The following is a 23,009-nucleotide window of genomic DNA, read 5'->3' as shown; positions in this document are numbered from 1 at the left end:
TGTTATGAGGAGTGTTGGGTGTATTCAAATTTTCCAAACTGAGGGGGCGCTAGCGTATTGACTCCGTTGTATTTACAACAAACCCATTGATAATAACGCTATCCAAAAGAATCCTGTCGCATGACGAAATCTTCAGAAAAAAAAATCTGTTGCAGTCTTTTTGTTTTGACAAAAGCAGCTGCTTTCAAAGACCAATACCAAACAACTGCAAAGCAAGAAAGACATAGAATCTCTTGAACGACACAACAATCCTTGCAGCTTTTATCATGAAATGTCATCATGCTATTTTTTCTTTCACACAAAAACAAAAGATCTATTTTGAAGTCGGTAAAAAAATATTCGACATAAATAATATATATTTATATAAGACATTTCCTCAAATCTCCTCAAATCAAGTCTTTCCAGAGTGATGATGCTCAATTCTTTGTCTGGTCTCCAGGGAAGGGATGGAGTTATGGTTCTGTTTGAAAAGTGATTCAACACTGCCATCTGCTGCGTAACACCAAGAAACAGGTTTGGCCCCAACCAACAATTGAGTTGGCAAAGCTTTGTTGTTTGAATATACCAAAAGCAATAGTCCTGATATTTTTGCATTTCAAAATATGACTACGGTCAATATAGGTTAAGTGTGCGAAAAAGAACAGTTAGGATTTGAGACACCACAATGATTTCTCATTTCAATTAGCCCCTCTGAGTCAAGGACCTCACATGCATAGCTACAACTTTTACAGGAAAACAACTATGACTAGTATCCCAAAACAGGAGGAAACATTAAAGTGGGTGTAACTCTTTCCATAGTGAGAAAATAACTCAAACCAGATGTTCTGGTTCTGTGTCACACATTTTGCTTCAATAGCCAAGAGACCTTCACGAATATTTTTCATGTAAATTTGTTATGAATTTAATTAATTGGTTTTATTGTACTTACTCTAATTTAATAACACATTAGAAATTTTGACCCGAGATGATACAAGATTGATGATACAAGATTTTGGAAGGTCTTCCAAAATGCAGACCTTCTTTGCGCTCTCCAATTAAGTTGCTTTATAAAGTTTCTCAACAGTGAAGGCTAAATTACAGGGTTACGACCGGCCGGCCTGGCGCCAGCCTCCAGGATTCACTATTGGCTTTACACGTTAACACTGCTCTAGTGTGTGGGTGTGTTTCTTCATTAAGTCTTATTACATAATTTTTGTTTGTCATTCAGGCATTGTCATGGACATATCTGGGGGTTTTTTTTAACCCTGAACTGTCTTTTTACGGCTCTAAAGGAGAGCAAATTCACTTAGTTCATCTTTTGTTATTTGGCCCCTCTAAATAACAAAACGTGTGTGTTTGTGTGTTGAGAGGCAGAGAGAAGTACTGTCATCCATCTCAGCCAGCCCAGAGAAACAACTAAACCACAGAACTAAATCACAGCACAGCTGCAGCTTGTTACCCTGTGACTCCCAAGAAAGGCCGATTGGGTCATTTGTGAATACTATACAGTAAACTTCAGCAGCCCTGAGTATACTGAGAACTAGTAAACAAATGTTCATGAATTTACAATACATTTCTGTTGAGCCGTGGTCTGTGAAAGAGCACTTTTGTTTATTTAGAAGAAATCAAGTAGAAAAACAGTGGCATTTTCTTCTTGAGAAGGCCAAAAGTGAACAAAATACAGATGAACAGGCAACAGTATTTCAATGCATTTTCCGTGTGAAAGACACCAGGAAGATTTAGTTTCTGCAACTTATCTAAAGCGGCCCAAGCTGTTTACTTGTAGTTAAATAATATTGGAATATGAAACCCACAGACATTGCTGAGAATAGGCCTGTGTCAAACAGGCAGATCCCCAGAAAACCCATTATTTCCAAACTGCGGTCCATACAGACTGCAGCACTGCAGTCATCCTGACATGGTACCGAGAGAGTCTTTTCATAGAATGACTGATGTGTTCCTGCACTTATCACACCTTTGACAATCCTGGAAAAAGATCAACTTTTTGATGAAGATAAAAAGGCATGGTTAGAGGATAATGAATATCCATGCTACATGAGTACATTGTTCTTAAAAAAAAAAAAAAAATCCTCTACAATCATTACGCGCGGCGCAACGATAGTCTTAAGATGTCCAAGTAAAACAAAAGATTAAAAAACAGGATAGTTAATATAGTAAATTTTAGACAGTGTAGAATATTAAATGCACATATATAATTTTCTCAAACGGCTGAAAAGTTACTCAATCTCAATGTACAATATCATTTTCTGTCAGTGTTGACACATAAGCTAGGTTTACTAAAGAAATAATAATGGTAATACAAGTTATTCATCAAAAGGATCAGCCCTATCAAGACTTTTGGACTTGGGATGGCATTCACACTGATTTTCCTCTAAGCTTTCAAATCTAGACAGTTCACATCCAAAGACCACCATTTTGAGGAAATACACTTCTGCTCACAACGCTTAAATAAAATTTACAAGACCTCATTTAAGTTACAAAGGTAACCAAGTTGGGTCCTACTGAAAGAATAGTCACTGTGTTTAGGCCTCTGTATGAAGACGCTTAAGAAAGGCTTTGTTCAAGGCCAGGTAGGTGGAAAGTACACTTTTAAAAGAAATCTAATATTTGACTAATAATGACCGAGGAATGTATTCCAACACTCAGAACAGTAGTCAATCTGACAAGGTTTCATCAAATGGGATAGAATATGCTTAAAGTTAAGCGGAGGCAATACAGTTTGAATAAATAAAAGTATTACTGATGACTGTATCATGAAGATAGTCAACTCTTAGATAGGACTGGTCTATCGATTATGAAGGTTTTCAATCATGCATAAAGCTATAGCATCCATTGCCATAGAATAACCATGCAATCTAGCTTGCTAAACTGCATTCCCAGCCTGGCCGGAGGCTGTGTTTTGTGGATGGATGCTAATGTAGACATATACTAATGAAAACCAGATACAAAACATATATTGAGTACAACTGTACCAGCAGTGAGTATTTCTAACTGTTAAGGATAAAAAATTAAATCTGAGGGTAAATAGACAGAAAAAGAGTTTGTAATAGATCCCAGCTATTTGAAAACATGCTTCTTGGTGAGAAGAGTTCAATACAAATGTCTAATCTACCAAGTGAACCACAGTGAGTAGAAAAATAAAACACAAAAAGACTAACATTATATTTAGTTAATATGTAGGTCCAGTTCAGTACTGTGGGAAAACTGAAGAAAAATGGGGAAACTACCAGAATTAAACTTGCAAATCTAAAATGACACTGTCACACTTGAACATGTTAGCTCAGATTGAAAAAGGTAAGGAGTTGCCAAAACAGTCATACACATGAAAGTGCAAATCAGACCTTGCTGTCATTTTCAAGTAAAACATGAAAAACAGCAGGGTGACATGAGTGAAGATGTTGTCATAGTAAACCTAGGATGTCAGAAATGAGCAAAGAGGGCGCAAAGCAAACCTATGGCTTCTTGTTGGAAAAGGCAATGGATTTCTTTGGTTAATAAGTAAGGCAAAAGAGGGATTGGAAAAAACATCTGACCTTTCATGGAGGTATCTATCAATTAATATGATCAGAAATATTACTGCACTATACTTTAAGTCTGCAAAACTCGTAACATTATAATAACACTGCCCACAAAATGCTAGTCATATAGATGGTTTCTCAACCTGGCATTTTCCAAAATAGAATCTGAACCAATTAATTTCCTCCCCTGATGTGACCTAAAACGGTGGGGGTGTGGGTAAAGGGCAGTAAAGTGTACTTTAACAGAGGCTGGCAGAAAACCTCTGGGTCCATAAAAGAGCACCCAAAGTGAGCACCATATTCAAACCAATACGTATTTTGTCTTGTTCTCAGCTCAGGGGAAGTTGTGCTAGGTGAAGGATATGGTGAACCATCTGTACTCTTCATGAGGAAACACAGAACAAGAGTGTGATTCACCATCCAACATCCAGGGAAGCAGTCACTCCTGCCTCCCCATATCAGAAGTTGGTCTCTGGGCTTGGGGGCCCTCCTCCCTTGGCTTTGATCTGGAGCCAGGTCTCCCCGAGGGCCTTGGCGAAATGGTCGTCCACAGAACCTGTGATGGAGACGGAATTGGACACAGGCTCTGGCTCCTTGTAGTTCTTCCCCAGGCTGCGGCGGAAGTGCTCCTCAATCACAGGGTCACAGGCTGTGTTGGCTGAGGTTAGAGAGGAGTGACAGGCTAATCAAACCACTGTCAATACAAACAGCTGTAATGAAAACCTACCAAATTATACATGTTCAATGGCAGGCATGTGAGATACATTTCACGGAGCATGTAAATACTTTGACTCAACCAGAAATGTTGACTGGGGCATACTAACGCAAGACTTACCGTTGGTCTTCCTCTGGTCAATGGGTGGGCTAGGTGAACAACCGTTCTTGTGGCAGTGAGAGAGGTTGCAGTTACGATTGCTTGCAGGAGCACAGGTGATCACTGAAGGACGATTCTATAACATAAACAAATGAACAAATGGTTAAGGGTTGATGAGTGGAAACAGAAGACAAAGGGCAGAATCATAGGGATTTTGGTCTTTCCACAGTAACTCACCTGCTTGCGCTCCACAGGACCAGACATGCCAGGTATCTCAGTGCTCCCCAGACTAGAATCCAGGTTGCTTTTGGTCAGGGCCAGTGGCTGCTCCATGCTATAGCTGTGGACTGAGGTGTACATGTGGTTGCCATGGAGACCATTGGAAGAGGAAGTGATGCGCTCAGCAGGGCTCGGGCTGTGGCTCCAGGGGTCATTGCGGTTGACTCCACCAGTGGGCCGTCCCCTTGTTAAAGAGAGGACAAGTGGCAAATTATTCTGAAGGCATAACACACAGACCACCAACTGCTCTGTCTATTCATAGGCCACTTAAATCTGCCCTCTTTGATGTCAGCCGATTGACTGTGCAGTGTTGCTTAATGGGGTAGCAGGGATTTAGTGGCTGTATGTCTTGTTCACAACACACTTGGCATGGCAATGGACATGGCATTTGCTTTACAACCTCGAGCAGCTAGTTGCATCTCATTTTCATGATGCACTTACAGTTGTGCAGCAAACAGACGGCTCATTTTGGTCATATGGTCATTGTCACAGTCAATACGTTCTTCCACTTGTTCTTCACCATACTTTCTTTTGCTGGGGCATATGGGAGGAGGTCCAGTTCTCATGCTGGTCATTGCAGTTGGTATGGAAGGCATCCTGGACTCACCTGTGTGGGTGAAATTAAGCTCACTCATTGTGGTATACTGTCATTTCACAAACAATTTAAAGACGCATGCTGGGATATCTTGATAACTTCCTTGTTAACTCCAGTTGGACGATCGCTATCAGAAGACTAGCTAAAAATGCGTTCAGACGGTTTAAAGGTAACAAGTGACTGTTTTTACGAAACCACAGTTGCCTAACTTATTTTGCCAGCTCCAAAGCAAAGATGCTAGACAGCAACTTAGCTATCGAAAAATGCTTGGCGAATAAAATCCCTTCTGATTCTGATGCATGTGGTTTTATTTTTTTGCTTGACTGCTCGTAAGACTTAACTAGTTAGTTAGCTGTTTGATGTCAGTGGTAAGAAAAGGAAGAATACACTTACTAACTAGGTGATAAATGTCATCCAGTATAGAAGTGCAAGTTAAGTAGCTTTCTGTTTGTCACCCGAGTCCAACTACGTTAACTGGCTGAGGCCGACGGAGGTGCGCAAAATCTCGCAGGTGTACGTCAAGACTACTTACCTTCATAGTGAAGTCTCCCAATGTTGTTGTTCATTTTGTCCAGGAACTGAGAGTTCAACAGGTCCATTCTCGTGAAAAGCATTTACACGTACTTGCTGATTGCTAACATGAAGTTAGCAATGTGTAAGCTAAGCAGCTCCTTTCCTGCGGAAATCGAAAACATCAAGTGTTACTAGTACTGTATTTAGCTCAGTGGCTAGCTAGCAATCTACGATGGCTTGGTTGCTAGCTAGTCCACTGCTATCCGTACTACAACTACTTGTATTAGTAACAAAGTTTATGTAGCTAAAGAACCGTTGTCTTTAAACTTGTCACCAGCTGAACAAATCTAGGTACAGTAGGCTAGACTAGCTCAAATAAAAACGAAAATAAAGTTACTTCGACGATGGCAAACATGAGTTGGCTAGCTGACGCGTTACACCAGCTATAGGCTAACTAGCTATTTTGCTGTATTGGCTAGTAAAGTTAGCCTAGCTTGCAAGCTAACGCTAGTCAACTTTTTAAAGTCAGAGAAACCATTTGCGAGCTTACGAAAACGACAACTTACAGTTCGTTCTTGATTATAGGTCAGACAAAATATCAAAGCTGAAGAAATGTAATGTGTATCACTTTTCACAAATCAATTGGTTGACATTTCTACTCAAAACCATTCGCTAAGACAAAGGGACGTTGCGCCATATCTTGTCACAGAACAGACCAGAGAAAACACAGCAAAGAAGTCTGGCTAGGTTAGCTAGCACAAGCTCAAAGTGAATCATCGATTGCGCATGTCCCCTTCGTCAGAAAAGACAGACTACTTGAGAATGGAAGAGACACGACTCGGAGTTACAAATAGCAGGTTGGAATTTCGCAAGTGCTTCAGTGCCTTTATTCGTAACAATGTTGGTGTTATGTAATTTCACACAATAATAATATTAATTTTGTATTGTTAACATCTCATTACAGGGGCTAAACCAGGCTAATTTCCAAATGCCTCACTGAACTTGCAGTGCTGACGGACACAACACAGGTTGACAATCATGTTGACAATCATGTTGAGAAACATGTTGAGAAACATGTTCTACATGTTCTACAAATAGCAGAAAAAAATTAAGGGGTGACATTATATAGTCATAGTTGAAACAAGCGCCAAACAATTGGTACGACCACGGGGACAATTTGGGGGACTGACCAACCAACTGACCGACAGAGCGAGCTATAGAGCTGCTAAAAAGCAGCCAGACGTAGTTGGATCCCAACAAGGTTAGTTGCCAGGATGACTACTGTTAAGAGTGTAGTGTTCAGTGGGCACACTAGCAAATACACGACCTATTCTGTTTCATCTATCCTCTTTGCATCCAAGGTCATTTACGTTCTTCTGGGAATTTCAGTGAAATATCAAATTTGATTTGTATAGTCCTTTTGACAAGCAATGTCAATGAAGGCTGCCAATGGAAATTCCCCTAAAACAACTTAAAAACCATAAAATAAGGAATAAGCCAGGAAAAAATGGAAGACACCTTGGGAGGAGCATCTCAGTGAGGGACCCTTCCTTGGTTGGTGATGCATAGAAATGCAGACCATAGGCTGAAAACAATTATGCTGTAAGAGTTAAACAGTAGTAAACCACACTAAACACACATTTGTACCTGCAAGACAAATCTTGGTTTCTTTCTTTTTTACTGATCTATAGTTTATTAAACTTTTCAATACAAAGGTACAACATATACTACAGAAATATACTCACATAACAGCATAAATGGTAGCCTACAGAAGAAACACAAAACAATACATTTTAGATAACACACAACATAACCCCAACCCTGCTGCACCAAAATAGACATACAAATAAAAATACATACAGTATGTAAAAAGTACTTGCATTTGCACATTTTAGATGTGATTTCCAAATACAGTTTCCATGGTGATGGGATTACATTGTCTGCCACTACTTGTAATCCTAGTGTGTGCAGAGTACTCTGGGGGAGAAACCTGACATTTAATAACAACCTGAGGAACACCTCCTGGGTCAAAGAGGAAGGAAATGAGTCAGGCTGCACTCCAGCCTAGCAGCTTGTAACACTTCAGATTACACTGTCATAATTACGCTATACTACAGTGAAAATATGTTGACTATAAAGGCAATGCTGATGCTGTTATGGCCTGTAAATATGAACAATTAAATAGGCTACATAACCATCATAGTGATGTGAAGATAAACCATGGCGCTTTGCAACATGTGATTGTGTGATCTGAAATCCAATTAGGTGGCAAGATGATGTTCGTTCATTAGGATTCAAAGCAGGCAAGGCCTACTAATCAAGAATGTACAAATACACCCGAATGAACACATAATGATGACCTTGTGCGAAGATATGCAGCAGAGGTGATAAACATAAACAATGCATTAACATTGATATTGTAAGGAAATCCATCCGAAATGCATCCTGCTGACTGCATGTGTTCAGCAACATTAGTGGATTTATTTAAACAGCAGAAATCCTTGAGGTAGAAGAGGGGGTTAACAGCATTGGTGTCCCCGGAGACTGCTGCTGACTCCTGCCTCTCTTTCTACCAGGCACACTGACACAAGCACCAACAGCCATTTTCTGTGTTCCCTACTAGAGCTGTATTGGACAACATACAAGAAACAAAAGGACTGGAGAAGGAGAAACAAGAAGCACTGATCAGACAGAAGGGGGAAACAGTAGTGGAGGTTTCCCCAATATTACATTAGCGCATTTTCCATCGGAAACCCCTCTTTTTTTTTGCAGTAGTATGAAAAAGCTGTGATGCCTGTGAGGCAGCAGAGAAGGGGGGAGGGGTGGAAGAGACAGGCACGCATACGATACCAGCGAGTGGGAGTGGGGAAGAAAGGAGGAGGGGAGGGAGGGGCAGAGCGTGAGCATCTCTTGCAGTCATTCTGGCCAACGGAGGCAGGCGATTGGCTGTGGGAGAGGAGAGCGTCACGGACACAGAGGGGGAGCTCTGAGGATGCTCCACTGAGCTGGGAGTGAACACATTCACTGGGAGTGTGCATGGAGAACTGAGCTTTCACCAGCTGCTCACTAGGAACTGGTACCCTCTGCCAAATCATCTGACCCACGGGTGATATATATTGTCGTTCCGATTCAGAGCTCGTTGAATCGTGCACTCAGCTGCAGCCATGAACTACCTGCGCAGGCGTCTCTCGGACAGCACCTTCATCTCCAACCTACCGAATGGATACATGACAGACCTCCAGAGGCCTGACCCCTCTCCGCCTCCTCCAGCCGCCCCAGCCAAGTCTCCTACTGCTGGGCCTACTCCCCCCGCTACCTCCCCAAATCCAGAGAGGAAAGCACAGCCAGCTCAATCCAGTGGGGCAGGGTTCTTCAGCTCCATCACCAATGTAGTCAAGCAGACAGCTGCTTCAGCAGGACTAGTGGAACAGACTACAGTCACGACTCCCAAGAAGTTCAAGATCCTTCTGGTCATCGATGAACCGCAGCAGGAATGGTGAGAAAAAAACTGTTGTTGCTGTGCAAGGTCTATGTTGTGGCTTAAATAATTGATGTTTGTTATTTGCACTTAGTTAATACAGCCACAATCTGTGAGATTGATAAGGTTATTCTTCTTTAAAACTAGCCTGTCCTCTTAACCAGGTCAATCTCGAAAAATGGGTTTCTTTGGTCGAGCTTTGGTTCTGTTTAGACTTAGTGATAAAGTATTGTTTAAAAGATGTGCCATTCAAAAGGTCTGGCATCTGTCTAGGGCTTTGCAGACTTGATCAGGTTATTGCCTGCATATTGACATCACTGCATGTCAGAGTAATGACAAAACACAGACAGGACCCTTCAGTAGGGGAGGAGATCAGGTCAGATCTCTACAGTAACAAGATTAAAACCCTCTCTTGGAACACTCTTGTGTTTGGCACACCATCTTGTATCATAACAGAGCATACACCAGCCCCTGCAGGATTTGCTGTGAAATTATAATATTTCATTGATTCATTCATTGATTCCTTTCTGGTTTTGACAGAAATCACTGTATTTTTATATTATCGTAGTATTCACAATATAACTATACTATCATATCAGTATATATTTTGAAAATGTATCATGTATTTTACTTTGTAACAGCCACCTGTCAGCAAATGTTGTTTTCAAATCAATCAAGATAATGCCATAGCTTTACATCACTCATGAAAGGGAAACCTATCAATATTCAACAGGCACTGTGTGTAGGAAGCTTGTTTTCTCCATGGAGTAAAGACTGCAGTGCCTTCCAGTCCTCAATGAGATTGCCCTCCTGCTCTGTGATAGGCAGCATGTCACATGACCAACCACCACCACACTATATTCGACGGTCTTCAATACTACATGGTCGATCACACAAGTGATACGTGAACCTGTGCCTGGAGAGGAATGTTAAAGCATTATATAGTATGCCACATGCATGATCAGACATGTTTTAGGCGATTGAACCCCAGCCAGCTGCAGTGTCTGGGGTCTATCACTGAGAGCTAGTTTACACAGTTAGAGGAGCAATCAGATTTTTTATGTACCTGGTGTGCAGAGCAGAGGCCAAAACCATTGCAGTGTTCATCAGCTAGTGTTTGATTTGATAACTGGTGGGTGAGAAATGTATTTTGTCAGTGAGTAAAACTGTTGAGCGACAGCTTAAGTAACTGTTTGCACTGGATCCAAAGCCATGCACCCAGTCTCATGGAATCCTGTATATTGTTTACCAGTGCAGGTTCATGCTGTAGCTAGGTTGCAAAAAATGAATGTGGGCATTATACTAATACGACTTTGCTGTTTTCAAGGTTACCGTCATACAGCGGAAGAACATACTATGACACAAATCTTATTATGAGTATCATTATCATTCTTACTTAAAGCACAACATTTCTTTATAATCCAGTATGCAGATGGGAGAGAGAGAGGGAGAGTGTTAGCCTTAGCCTATAGGACACATCTGTGCTTGGATGACATGTTGCATGAGCTGTTTCTGAAGGTTACTTAGGCACTCTGAAACTGAAAGATGCAACCCATTGCATAACGCCCATGTTAATGCAACCACAAAAACACATTTATTGGCATCTTCAGCTGTAGACGTCCAATATGCTTGTGCAACCCTTGAGTGGAATTTCCCTTTGATATTTTATGAGCCCTATTCTTTTAATGTAGACTGGCAGACAGGTCCTCTTGTCTCCAGTCCACATGTAATTTGGTCATGAGAGAGGCAATCTGTTTGGTGAATAGAAACCCTAATAAGATCAGACCTTAATTAGCTAAAAGGATGTGATCACAGTGAGCACGTTGCTCTACCTTTGCATGGACAACAGGATGCTGTAAAATGCAATAATACGGCAATCCCCTCATTTATTTTATGAGATGTCTCGTTTAAATAATGAGATCAAAGTGCTGCCAAGCATAAAAGGTCACTTGTCTTGGAGAATGTTGAGAAGACAGATGCAAATGACCATTCATACTGTTCACTCGGCTGCTGAAGCTGATTTTGTAGCTAAAATGTTAAAGCAGTGTTTTTCTGACCAGCCTTCCCTGAACTCCCCCAGATCCAGAGACTGGAGGAGCCCTCAGTCCTGAGCACTGTCTAGCTCTTATGTTCCCAGGCTAACACATGTTTACGCCTCTTGACTAGAATATAAGTGATTGTCCTCCTATCTTTTACATACCATGGGATTGGTGGCTAAAAGGACTATCATTGTGTGTGTGTATCTGTGTGTGTTGGTGGGGGTGGAGGTGGTGGGGGGGGGGACTTGGCCTCTGATTGCTTTATTGACTGTAGGATTTACCCACATCTTTTAGGCTGTGGTTGTCAATCACAATGACAATGTTTGCGACTGTTGGTTCACCTATGCAATCGATTTTCCCCTCATCACTCATAAGAACATCGTAGATCCGTAGTTTGGTTACCTTGTAAATAAAACAGCATATTTGCATTGAGAGTAATATAAAAGAGTGCCATCAAGCCTATTGGTCAGCAAGATTATGTCTGTAAATGAAAACCTTTTTATATGATATGCCTCTTCATTTGTCTTTCTGTGATATAAACACAATGACATCCTGGCCAAGGGCTGTTTTTTTATTTGTTTCAGTTTGTGGTGGGGGCTGGTTCAGGATCAGCAGACAGGGTCAGACAGGTTCTGAGTGCTCCAGGACACACACTGAAATGGAACCAGACAAAAGCTTTGCAGTCCCCACTGACTGAAGGCTTGGGCCATAAGCCCTGCTTTCACACGTCCAAACTAGAATCTAGGTTTAATATGTAATGAGTTTATTGTTTCTGCACATTAGGTCCCTGAGGAGTATGTTAAATGTTGCTGAAAGTGACCAAATGTTCTTTCAACAGTCACTTACTGGTAAAATGAAAGAGCATCTCTTTTCCTCTACCCTGCTATCTTAATTGGAGAGTGCTGATTAGTGGTTGCCAAGAGAACTAGACAAAAGGCATTTGGTGCTAGAAACAGAAAAGCTGCAAAAACAATACTGTATGTCTCTAATTGCTCGTAGAACATGGAAGCCATAATGATGAATTAGCAACTATCACCATGACCGAAGCTTGATGTAGTGATAGAGATTATGTCCAATCATGCCTTTATTACTGCAATTATGTTTTTAACTCTTTAGAGGAAGAGCAATTAGATGGGAACGCACCACAAATGTCTCACTGTTTGTTCAATGAAATTGAAGCCCGTCATAATGGTGTCACGGTTTCAGTGTTTGTGTATCATTATGTACTCTGTTTTGTGTAGGTGTATGAGAGTGCATGTTATCATGACCCACCCTGTACTGTAGCTCCCACAGAGCAGTGATGACCTCATGGATGACCTCAGGGATGACCTCATGGATGACCTCAGGGATGATCTCATGGATGACCTCAGGGATGACCTCAGGGATGACCTCATGGATGACCTCAGGGATGACCTCAGGGATGACCTCAGGGATGACATGTGTGCCCTCTTTAAACCCTACAACATAATTCCCTGGACACATCCCTCCTTGCATGCTGCAATGGATATAACATCCCAAAGGAGACATAATAACATCTTCTAGATCATTAATAGAAAACCCACCTTGACACAACAGCTCTGTGCCTGATCCAGTATATTGTGCTGATGGACAATGCAGTGCATTGGTGTGTGAAAGGAAGGTGAGGTAGTATTGAAACTGTTCCCCTTACAGGCTCTATTGACAGATCCAAGGCAAAGTGTTTTGTGGTTCACTAACACCTACCAAGGTGTTAGTGAACCCCCTCACTAACACCAGTTCCTCACTGACAGCCTTCTCCCTTTTCAATCGCTGAACATTATCTTCTAAAATGACGAACAGAAGGTGGGAAGACACTAGCATATTTTGACACAAGGTAATTTCCTTCCTGCTGTCAGGCTTGCAGATAGCTTTTTATATTCTGGTTGTTCTGTTTGGAGTTAGAAAATATCAAGGACATGATGGGCCCTATACAATCCATATGATGTAAGATGTTTCTATGTTTTAGCATACATCATCTTGTGATACACCTGGACACCAGGTCTTCAGCTGTTTCAGGTCTTTCAACAATCAGACACCCTCACAAGGTGATGTTGATGAAGCCCTGGCTTGTGTTCAGATGGCACTACCACACCCACGGTTCTCCTTTCCTGATCCACAGCCTAGGTGGCCAACTTGATGGCCCGTTCGCTTACTGGCCCCTGAGATGCCCATCATGTTGAAGACCAGACACCTCAGTGGACTCACACATCACTCTCCACACACATCACTCCACAAACATCACTCTCCACACACATCACTCTCCCCACACATCACTCCACACACATCACTCTCCACACACATCACTCTCCACACACATCACTCTCCACACACATCACTCTCCACACACATCACTCCACACACATCACTCTCCACACACATCACTCCACACACATCACTCTCCACACACATCACTCCACACACATCACTCTCCACACACATCACTCCACACACATCACTCTCCACACACATCACTCCACACACATCACTCTCCACACACATCACTCCACACACATCACTCTCCACACACATCACTCCACACACATCACTCCACACGCATCACCCTCCACACACATCACCTCTTCATCTCCTCACAGTGGTCTTCCTTGCTTTATATGCACAAATACAATGAAGAAATACTGGCAATGTCAGGGAAAAAGAGAGGGGAGGAAATGGTCCGGGCTGAATTATAACCCGGGAATGGTGAGTTCTAAGAAAATACTCCGTTTGAAGGCTTCAGAAATCAACATCCTGTCTGGTAGAGGTGGGAATCTTTTGGTACCTCACGATTCGAATCGATTCTTGGGGTCACAATTCGATCACAAATTTCCAAGATAAAAAAAATAATACAAAAATTCAAGTTGTGAATCGTTAGACTGAATCGCGATTTGAATGTGAATCGATTTCTTCCCCTACCCCTACGTCTGGCCTCTCTGGCAGCAGTTTCTGGGAACTTCAGTTGCTTCCCCAGGTCGACTTTCAGCTCTTATGTCGTTGCTAGCAGCCAGGCATTTGATGTTGGCTCCTTCCCAGCCCTGCGATGGTCTTCTTTGCTCGGTGAAGGCACTTGCAATGGCTAATCCCACTGCAGATGTTGTCTGGCTCCAGAGGAAGCCCCTCGCCCGGGGCTTTGGAGCAGCCGCTGAGGATGTTCTCCAGGGTCCCTCTTCTCAGGTGCAGAGGGCAAGGCTGTTTTAGATTTCCTAATAAGTTTGTTGAACCTTCTAGAAAGGAATTTAAAGATGCAATTCAAAGCAAGGAATTCTCAGTAGTGTTATGAAGCTCACAACACTTAGTCTGTGTCTTCCATTAAGGTCTGCCTCATTAAAGGAGCCTGCCAGTCACCCAGCAGGGTGTGTCCAGTGACAAGAGTACTGTCCAACAAATCACTCAGCATTCAGAGAGAACAGATGGAAGCATCAGACTTTCAAGACAAATGTCACAGCGTGGATCTATCCTCTTCTTTTTTTTTTTTTTTTACTGAAGTGAGTAATGAGGCATTAGTATTCATATCACTGTCACCAGCCTAGCTAGCAAATCATCTGTCCATCTCAGACACACACTCAAATTCACACCTAAATGTCACTGTCATAATATTCATACAAAATATTGTTTGGATTTTTCAGGACTGCCTACAGCAGTGTCTTCAATCTCTCATTCTATTTTAAATGCCTTAATTTAAGAAATAACTTGGGTCTTGCAATATATGCAGTCATGCTCTCTGTTTGTCTTTCTGTCTCAGGCATTACGCTTCCACTTGAGATTTGACACATTTGAATATATATGACATCATTCCAGGTTCTGCTAACCATGTAGCATTATTTGGGAGGCTGATGGCATGAGGCTCATTCAGCCTGAGTGGCTCCTGCTCATCAGAGGACATCCATCAACCTTCACCACAAGTACCAATCTTCAACTAGGCCCATCACCATGGGAACCTTCCAGTTTAAAAATATCAAACTATCCCCACAGCATCTGTTGTCTTGAGCTTTTGGCTGCAATTTAGCAAGGATTTTCTAATTTCTGTACCTCAATATAACATTGATAAACCGGATGGGTGTTGTAAAAGAGATAGTTTCATCCACAAGACAAATGATTTCACTGTACGACACTGTGCTTCACCGTTTTAAACTTGGATTGGGAAGGAATGGAGTCTTTGTGCCAATAAAATCTTTTGAAATAATAAAGCCCTTATAAACAAGTTCACCCTGAGCAGACAAATCAACAAAACTTACTATGTTAAAATAATGCCAAAAGTGGGAACTGAAAGAAGGGGACAGTTGTAAAAAGGAGACTGTTTCTTAAACCAACCCTGACCTATTTTCTATTCCAATGCATGCGTTGTCACTGACTGTGAGTCATGTCTGTGGCTGAGCTGACTGGATCTAAGGACTGGAGCTATTGCAGCAAGCAGAGTCTACAGGCCTTTCATTCCCTCAGTCCTCCTCAACATGATTCATATTCCACTTGTTTCCCTCCCCAGACAGATAAATTCCCCTCTCAAATGAGAGCAGTCATGAATTATTCAACCGCCCCCCGATACTAGACAGGGTGTATTGTGTTTGGCAAACAATGACAGCGTGAAACAAAAGTGGAAATGTATCGAATAATTCCTCAAGTTGTGGGCAACAGTAGTTTTTCAGTTAGTAGGCAATATAGTAGGATTAATGTCAATAGAGGGTACTGAGGGTACCATTATCTACAATGCCCTTCATTAGGCTGGTCCCTGAAAATATGTGTTGTGTTCTGAGCTACACTATTTAAGCCCAGTTCCAAACTGATGAAGGAGAGCCAATTAAATATGTTGTGCCCCTTATATGACCACAACTGAGGTTTTAGCCATTGAAAATCCATTAGCTTAGAGTACTGCCATGGTAACATTGAAGAAAGAAAGCCAATGATGTTATTGGTACTCTGACACTAGGTTTGTGTTCATTAAGCACCACTAAAGCTAACTGTGCTTCTCCCATCAATCTAAGGCAACTTAGGTATGCTGCTCTCTTTATCCATGGCTGCATTCAATAACTGTGCTCTGTTGGTTCAATACTCTGTAGTCTGTCTGCCTGTCTGGAGAGACTAAAGAGAGCACCATCAGTACGGACAGAGCTCCATGTTTAGTTGACACCGGGCTCACTCAGTTCTGCTCAAATTCAACAAATTAGCATTTTAGGGGCTCAAGCCTACAACTGTCAGCAGTCAGAATGCAATGAGAGTTAGAAGGATAACTATCACCTTAAAGTCTATTTGCCATTTGAAGTATATTCAAATTCAGAAGATTGTTGTTCAGTGGTCAAGTGACTGCAGTGTACCATTCAGTGAAGAGCCACTGGGTGGCAGCAAGGGTTTCAACCATTATGTGAAATACACGTGATTGAGATGTATTGTAAATACGCCACAATAATGGCAAATTTACTATGAGATATTGTGTAAATTGTTTATGTTACGTGCATGATTGCAATTCAAGTATTAAGATGCATTTGTCTTGTCCAATATTTACCCATGTCATTGGCAGTTGAAGAATGATAGATGGTACAACTTAGAAGAGTACAGTTATTTAATTGGGGAAACATCTTTGTTGTATCATATTGCACAGAAAAGGTTAATCAAAATTGTGTTTCTGTGTTGCTTAGGGCAAAGCTTTTCAGAGGGAAGAAAGTGCAAGGGGATTATGACATCAAAGTGGAACAGGTAAGCCTTATTAGGAAAGCCGCATTGATTTCCTTCTGTCCTGGGTTATTACCTATCTTGACATGCTGTGTTATACAGAGAATGGCTGTACTATCAATATTCCTAACCTTTCTTCATATTGATGTGTCTGTCTCTCTTTTCCTCAGGCTGAATTCAATGAGATCAATATCGTGGCTCACGCCAATGGGACCTGCAACGTGGACATGCAGGTGCTGAGGAATGGAACTAAGGTGGTCAGGTGAGACCCTCGCACACACTCACACTTTTCATGCTGTCTATGTATGTCTCTAACACATGCTGTTGTTTACAGGTCGTTCAAGCCTGACTTTGTCCTCATCCGTCAGCATGCCTTCAGCATGACCCAGAACGAGGACTTCCGTAACTTGATCATTGGCCTGCAGTATGGTGGCATCCCCAGCATCAACTCCCTGGAGTCCATCTACAACTTATGTGACAAACCCTGGGCGGTAAGGACACCCAGGCAGTCTGGCAATATGTGCTGAATGAATATGCAGCTCAATGACAGTGACTGGGGAGCAGAATTTGTGGGCCTTTGTGGGTTTCCAGCCTACAATAATATTGTCTTCAACGACCCATTCGAATTTGACCTAATTCGAAATGTGACCTATTTTGATTAAAAGAAACAGTATGTCTGAATGACTTATTTCTCTATGTCTCCAGTTTGCTCAGTTAATAAGCACCTACAAGAAGCTGGGAGCAGAGAAGTTTCCTCTGATTGAGCAGACCTTTTATCCCAACTACAAAGAGATGGTGAGAGCCTGAAGATTACGATCTCACATCCTCTGAAATGTGTGACATCTTTGTAAAAGCTGCAGTAGAGGTCAGGCTGAATATGAGTCATGCTGTAAAACTTCCAGTCCCTTTAGAAAAATGTTCAGGTGATTATGTCATGTTTTCCTGAAGCATGAGCATGAGTAGAAATGAAATGACATCGGCATGGCCTTTGTTCCAGGTAACCATGCCAACATTCCCAGTTGTGGTGAAAATTGGACATGCTCACTCCGGTATTGGAAAGGTAGGAATATTGCATATTGTAGTACTTGTATATATTGTACTTTATTTCGTTAGGTTGTTTCTGGGATAATTGTTTGTTTGATAACGAGGTTTTAACAGGTTATACTTTCCGGTACATTTCATAGTAACAGCATGTGGTGTCAAATAAACCTTCTATGAGTATGTGTTCACAGTTCATCGTTGTCTTTGTTGATTGATTGATTTAATTGATAGTTGTCTTTGTGATTGGATCATTTTCTGACTTGTGTCCAGGTGAAAGTGGACAACCACAGTAAGTTCCAGGACATTGCCAGTGTGGTGGCTCTCACCCAGACGTACACCACCACGGAGCCCCTGATTGACTCCAAGTACGACATCCGCATCCAGAAGATTGACAACGACTACAAAGTATACATGTACGTATAAAAATGGTTGAACGATTGCAGTGTAGGTGGGCAAATGAACGTGACGGCGTGTAAAGCATTGTGTCCTGCTCTGCAGGAGGACGTCTATCTCTGGTAACTGGAAGACCAACACTGGCTCAGCCATGCTAGAGCAGGTGGCCATGACTGACAGGTGAGAGAGTACTTCTTCCATCTCATGAAGGAAGTTCATTTTATTTTCATATACTGTTTTATCCAATCAATGTGCATGAGTGTCATGAGGACACCAATTACAATGGCAAACCATGACATTTGTATCTGACTCAGTTGAACTGATAAAGTCTAAGTGCAGTGCACAGCAAAACCGTACCAGTGTGTACTAAGAAATGCAGATGCTCGCACTGACCTTTTAGGAATCATAAACGTCAACGAACAAGTATTTTGAGGGATGATCCTGTCCTCCTCGTGTTTAGGTACAAGCTGTGGGTGGACACCTGCTCTGAGATCTTCGGGGGGCTTGATATCTGTGCAGTGAAGGCCATCCATGGGAAAGATGGGAAAGACTACATCACTGAGGTAAGTCGTCCATACAGTTCAGCCCAGAGGGTTGGGAGCGGCAGGGGGATGAATGGTCATGATGGGGTACTTACAGTACCGGCACATTCTCCCTGCCAGGTGGTGGGCTCATCCATGCCCCTGGTAGGAGAGCACCAGGCAGAGGACAGGCAGCTCATTGCTGACATGGTCCTGGTGAAGATGAACCAGCTGGCAGAGAAGCCCCCTGCAAACCCTCCCCAAAGACCCACCACCATACAGCCATCTCAGGTATGGTAGTCAAGTCAAACACGCATACACTAATGCACACTCACATGTTGGCGTGGACTATCATTGTCGATGTGTTTTCTTGCAGAACGGCGGAGCTAAAGACCTGGTAGCTGAGCTGACCACTAAGCCAGGCGCAGGGCGCCCTCCTCAAGGTTGTCTGCAGTACATTCTCGACTGTAATGGCGTTGCAGTAGGACCCAAATCAGTCCAGGCCAACTGAGCAGCCCAGAATAGAGGGGGTCTAGATAACACAGGTGTACTTTGGCTGACACAAATGCATAGGAGGGAGGGGAGGTGGAGAGACGGACTGTGATCCTGATATTAGTGTGGCACTGTCGTGTGCCGGCCTGGACTGGGTTTCTCCTCTATGCAGTGAAAAAAATGTACTGTCCACTTTGTTTCCCTGTTGATTTGTGTGCTTGTAATGGTCGCCTCTGTTTACCTGTAACCGTGGTTTTTCCTTGGGGCTGTTGTTTACTATGTAATAAGCAGATTGTGCCTACACTGAGTTCAGTGCTGCGGTGTACCACGTGTTTGATTCAGTCATTTGCTATTCTTTGCCCCCCCTCCCCTCCTCCTCCCTTCGTTCTACATTTTGGTGTGTACTTTTAGATATTGTTCCAACTGTGGTTTGTTGTGCAGTTTGGCGTTTGTGTCATTATATATATGTGGGTGTGTATGAATGAAGTGGTAATTATTTTCATACATATATACTAAATCGATATTTATTTTTGTTTTGCATGATTGATCCAAAGGCAGATGACAGTGCAGTATGTTATAAATGTAAATGGGATGTTGATAGTAACATTGCTGTTATTACAGTATATCCTGTTTCCTGGTCGCTGTGATTTATGCCTTGTGAATATGTAAGAGAATTAATATTGTATAAGTTATACAAAGTAAGTTTTACAAATTACATTTATCCATACACTATAATGTTTTATGGTTAAAAACGGACACTCCAGACAATGAATCCCAGGGGTCTATATCAGTTATTATTCTAAAGGAGTTCTTTATGGCATCCTCTATACAGTATTGCATAATTAATTAATTAATTAATTGAAGTGAAGTGATCTTATCTCAGTGAGCATTTTTTAATTATTCCAAATCCACACAGTGAGACTGACAGTTTTCCAAACTGTCACTATGCACAGATTCACACCACGCATCGTCACTAAATATACTAGATTAAATACAAGACTTACAATATTTCAGTGGACTTACCGTTTATCTTTTTGAGCCAAAGAAAGAATATTTAATGTTGTGTAACTCAGCACTTGATCATGCCTCTTGCACAGTCCCCAGTGTAAATATTGATGAGTTGGTGGTGGTAGCAGCAGTGGATATGGGAGACTTATGTCATAGCGTTAGAGTGAAAGAGAAATGTTTCAATGTTACCACATTATGTGACAATAACATTACACCAAATTGTGAGGTTTCAGTGAGTGGCGAATGATCCAATAAATGATGTTATTAACTATATTCCGAAACAGAAAACTGTGCAATGGTAAGAGGGTGTTGCCCAATGCATCTTCAGAAATAATTGATCTGGTTTTAGATTCAACCACAACTCTGTTTATGCACATTGTCACGTGTTGTAATGGGGTTGCCGTGGCAGTGGTGCAGTGATCTGTATTGGGTTATGTATGTTACTGACGTTTTAATGATTTGTCGTATTTGCCTTAACATACTCCTTTTATGAGTTGACAGAGAGTTTTCTTTTTTAGCTTCATATTCTCTATTTTTAAACTTGATCTTCCTTTGTGATTATTCGGAGAGCTATATTCATAAATGTGACAACTGTACATTGAAATAACTGACACCAGTTCACTTAATACATGCTAGGTGACTTAGAGGCGACATATGTTTCCTATTCCTATTTCCTATTGGTCACATAACTCATTCAACATTATGATTTGTGCAACATTTCCAACATATTCGTTTGTTGGTACAATCGTAAAATATGTTCAGCAAGCTCTGTGTGCAATTATTTTCCAAGATGTATTAACTGCCATAGTGTCTGTGAGAGTAAGCTGGAGAGTAACTTTGTAAAAGCCTTGCCTGTGGCTTTATGGATGTGCTGTTTTGATCTGTAGGAAATATGCCATGACGCTTCTACTGGAGAGGATAGAGCAGACATACCATGGTCCTAATAGTTGAGGTTTGGTGCATTCATTTGATTGAAGATGTTATTACAGTAGGAAATCTAAACTGGCCATTGTTGAAAGTTGTAAAACCTATTGGACAGCAGCTATTTGGGACCATGGGTAGCCAACTAACTGTGTACTCTTGGAAGTGGTGTTGGACTGTTTTAAAATCCTGTGAAGAGGATTACAATATTAATATGGAAAATTCCCCTCATGGATATTTCCCTCATGTCACTGGCAATAAAGCTTCATTTGCAATATGTATGGTCTTTGTTGCCATATTTGTTATGGTTGTCAATGTCACATTGTCCACCTTACATGTTAATTATAATGGACAGATAAGATATTTACTAAGATATCATACTATGATATGACACTAGTGAGAACAAAGACAGTCAGCATTTAATACAATCAGTTATACAGTATCTTTCTCCAGACCTTTGCAATTGGCTGGATCAGGAAAGTTGGTCCTGTATGTGGTCAAATCAGAGTATTAAAAGTGGGGAGAACTAAACAAACTAACAAATGAATGATATCTTATTTCCTTCCAAGTCCTGGAGAACTCGTATTTTCCAACCATGACGCATGAACACCCCACATTGCTTTTAATGCATGGAGAGATAGCTGCGGTTTGGTGAAATTGTACCGCTCTGCTTCATGTGCCTTGTGGCTTCAACCCTTTCCTGTTTAAAAACTGTGAATGGAAAGTGTCACAAATTGAATTGTGCTTTTTTACTAATAAGAAGACAAGAAACACATTTAAAGCAGTACCACTTAAAATGTACTCTCTCTCAGACAAATATGTTTTAATATCATTTAGTCTTTCTTGTACTGAAATTAGGGGGCCCTGTGGATCCTAAAGGATCCCTACAGCAAAGTCTGAGGCCTGCTCCACAGTCAACCCCTAAAGCCTTGGTTAAGGACCCAGTCACAAGGCCCATCTCAACCACACAGCAGTCCCTGCCTCAGTCAGCCATTCAGGGCAAGGCAACTACAGGAAACCTGGAGGCGACACCTCAGCCTGATAAACCTTTTCCCCCAGGATGGCACAATTCCAAACCCCAGGTCCAAACAGAGGCTGCTCCTCAGGCCCAAGGTGAGCCATCAGCCCAGCCGCAAAGTGAGACACCTTTTCAAAACCCAGTGAAGGCCTGGAGCCATGAAGGCCAGCCACCTGTGGAACAAGAATCAACGGAGGAGAAGACACGGGCACATCCACAGCTGAAGTAAGATGTTTGAGGAGGCTAGGAATGTGAACATGAAAAGGACGTCCATGAAGTTCTGTTATATTTCTGAGAGACGTTTATATATAATTCTTTCTTTTGTTTTGCAGTAAATCCCAGTCCTTGTCCAGTGCCTTTGGCCTTAAGGAAACCTCCTTTTTTCGCACAGCCAGCGAAGACGTGGCCAAGGCTGAGACCATCCGCAACTTGAGGAAGTCCTTTGCAAGCCTGTTCTCTGACTAGAGACGGGCTGATCAAGCAACAGACAGAAGGAATTTAAAGTGATGCATCAAAACTGTCTGTTTCACTGCCCTCTTTGTTCACTGAGCTTTCACCTTCCTCTGTGATCATGTGTTCTACCAGTCAGAACAGACTAGGCTTTTTCATTTATATTAAGTGTGCGCAAAGGTCAACCATACAGTGACGTAGGCTCAGAGAAACATGTAGCATCAAAACAAGTGTCCCTGTACTCCAGTGG

At 41.8% G+C, this 23,009-nt stretch overlaps 2 protein-coding genes across 2 annotated transcripts; one reads left to right on the top strand and one right to left on the bottom strand.

Moving 5' to 3' along the window:
* Positions 1–1,569: 1,569 nt before the first annotated feature.
* On the bottom strand, positions 1,570–6,472 carry LOC124481278 (transcription cofactor vestigial-like protein 4). Its single transcript, XM_047041214.1, has 6 exons — positions 6,286–6,472; positions 5,739–5,882; positions 5,053–5,218; positions 4,570–4,795; positions 4,354–4,468; positions 1,570–4,176 (listed from the first exon to the last, which is right to left on the bottom strand). The coding sequence occupies exons 2-6, from the start codon at positions 5,818–5,820 to the stop codon at positions 3,977–3,979; spliced, it is 789 nt and encodes a 262-aa protein (XP_046897170.1). The 5' UTR covers positions 5,821–5,882; positions 6,286–6,472; the 3' UTR covers positions 1,570–3,976.
* A 2,189-nt stretch (positions 6,473–8,661) lies between these two features.
* On the top strand, positions 8,662–22,794 carry syn2a (synapsin IIa). Its single transcript, XM_047041199.1, has 13 exons — positions 8,662–9,215; positions 16,882–16,939; positions 17,086–17,177; positions 17,250–17,406; positions 17,621–17,710; positions 17,913–17,975; positions 18,227–18,369; positions 18,455–18,529; positions 18,810–18,912; positions 19,012–19,161; positions 19,247–19,313; positions 22,351–22,534; positions 22,642–22,794. Exons 1-13 carry the CDS (start codon positions 8,884–8,886, stop codon positions 22,772–22,774), a joined length of 1,647 nt encoding a protein of 548 aa, XP_046897155.1. The 5' UTR covers positions 8,662–8,883; the 3' UTR covers positions 22,775–22,794.
* The last annotated feature ends 215 nt before the right edge of the window (positions 22,795–23,009 follow it).

Source organism: Hypomesus transpacificus, chromosome 18, assembly GCF_021917145.1.
Source record: "Hypomesus transpacificus isolate Combined female chromosome 18, fHypTra1, whole genome shotgun sequence".
NCBI classification, from domain to species: Eukaryota; Metazoa; Chordata; class Actinopteri; order Osmeriformes; family Osmeridae; genus Hypomesus; species Hypomesus transpacificus.
The sequence above is the reverse complement of the archived record's forward strand: the minus strand, read 5'-3'. Positions and strand labels throughout refer to the sequence as shown.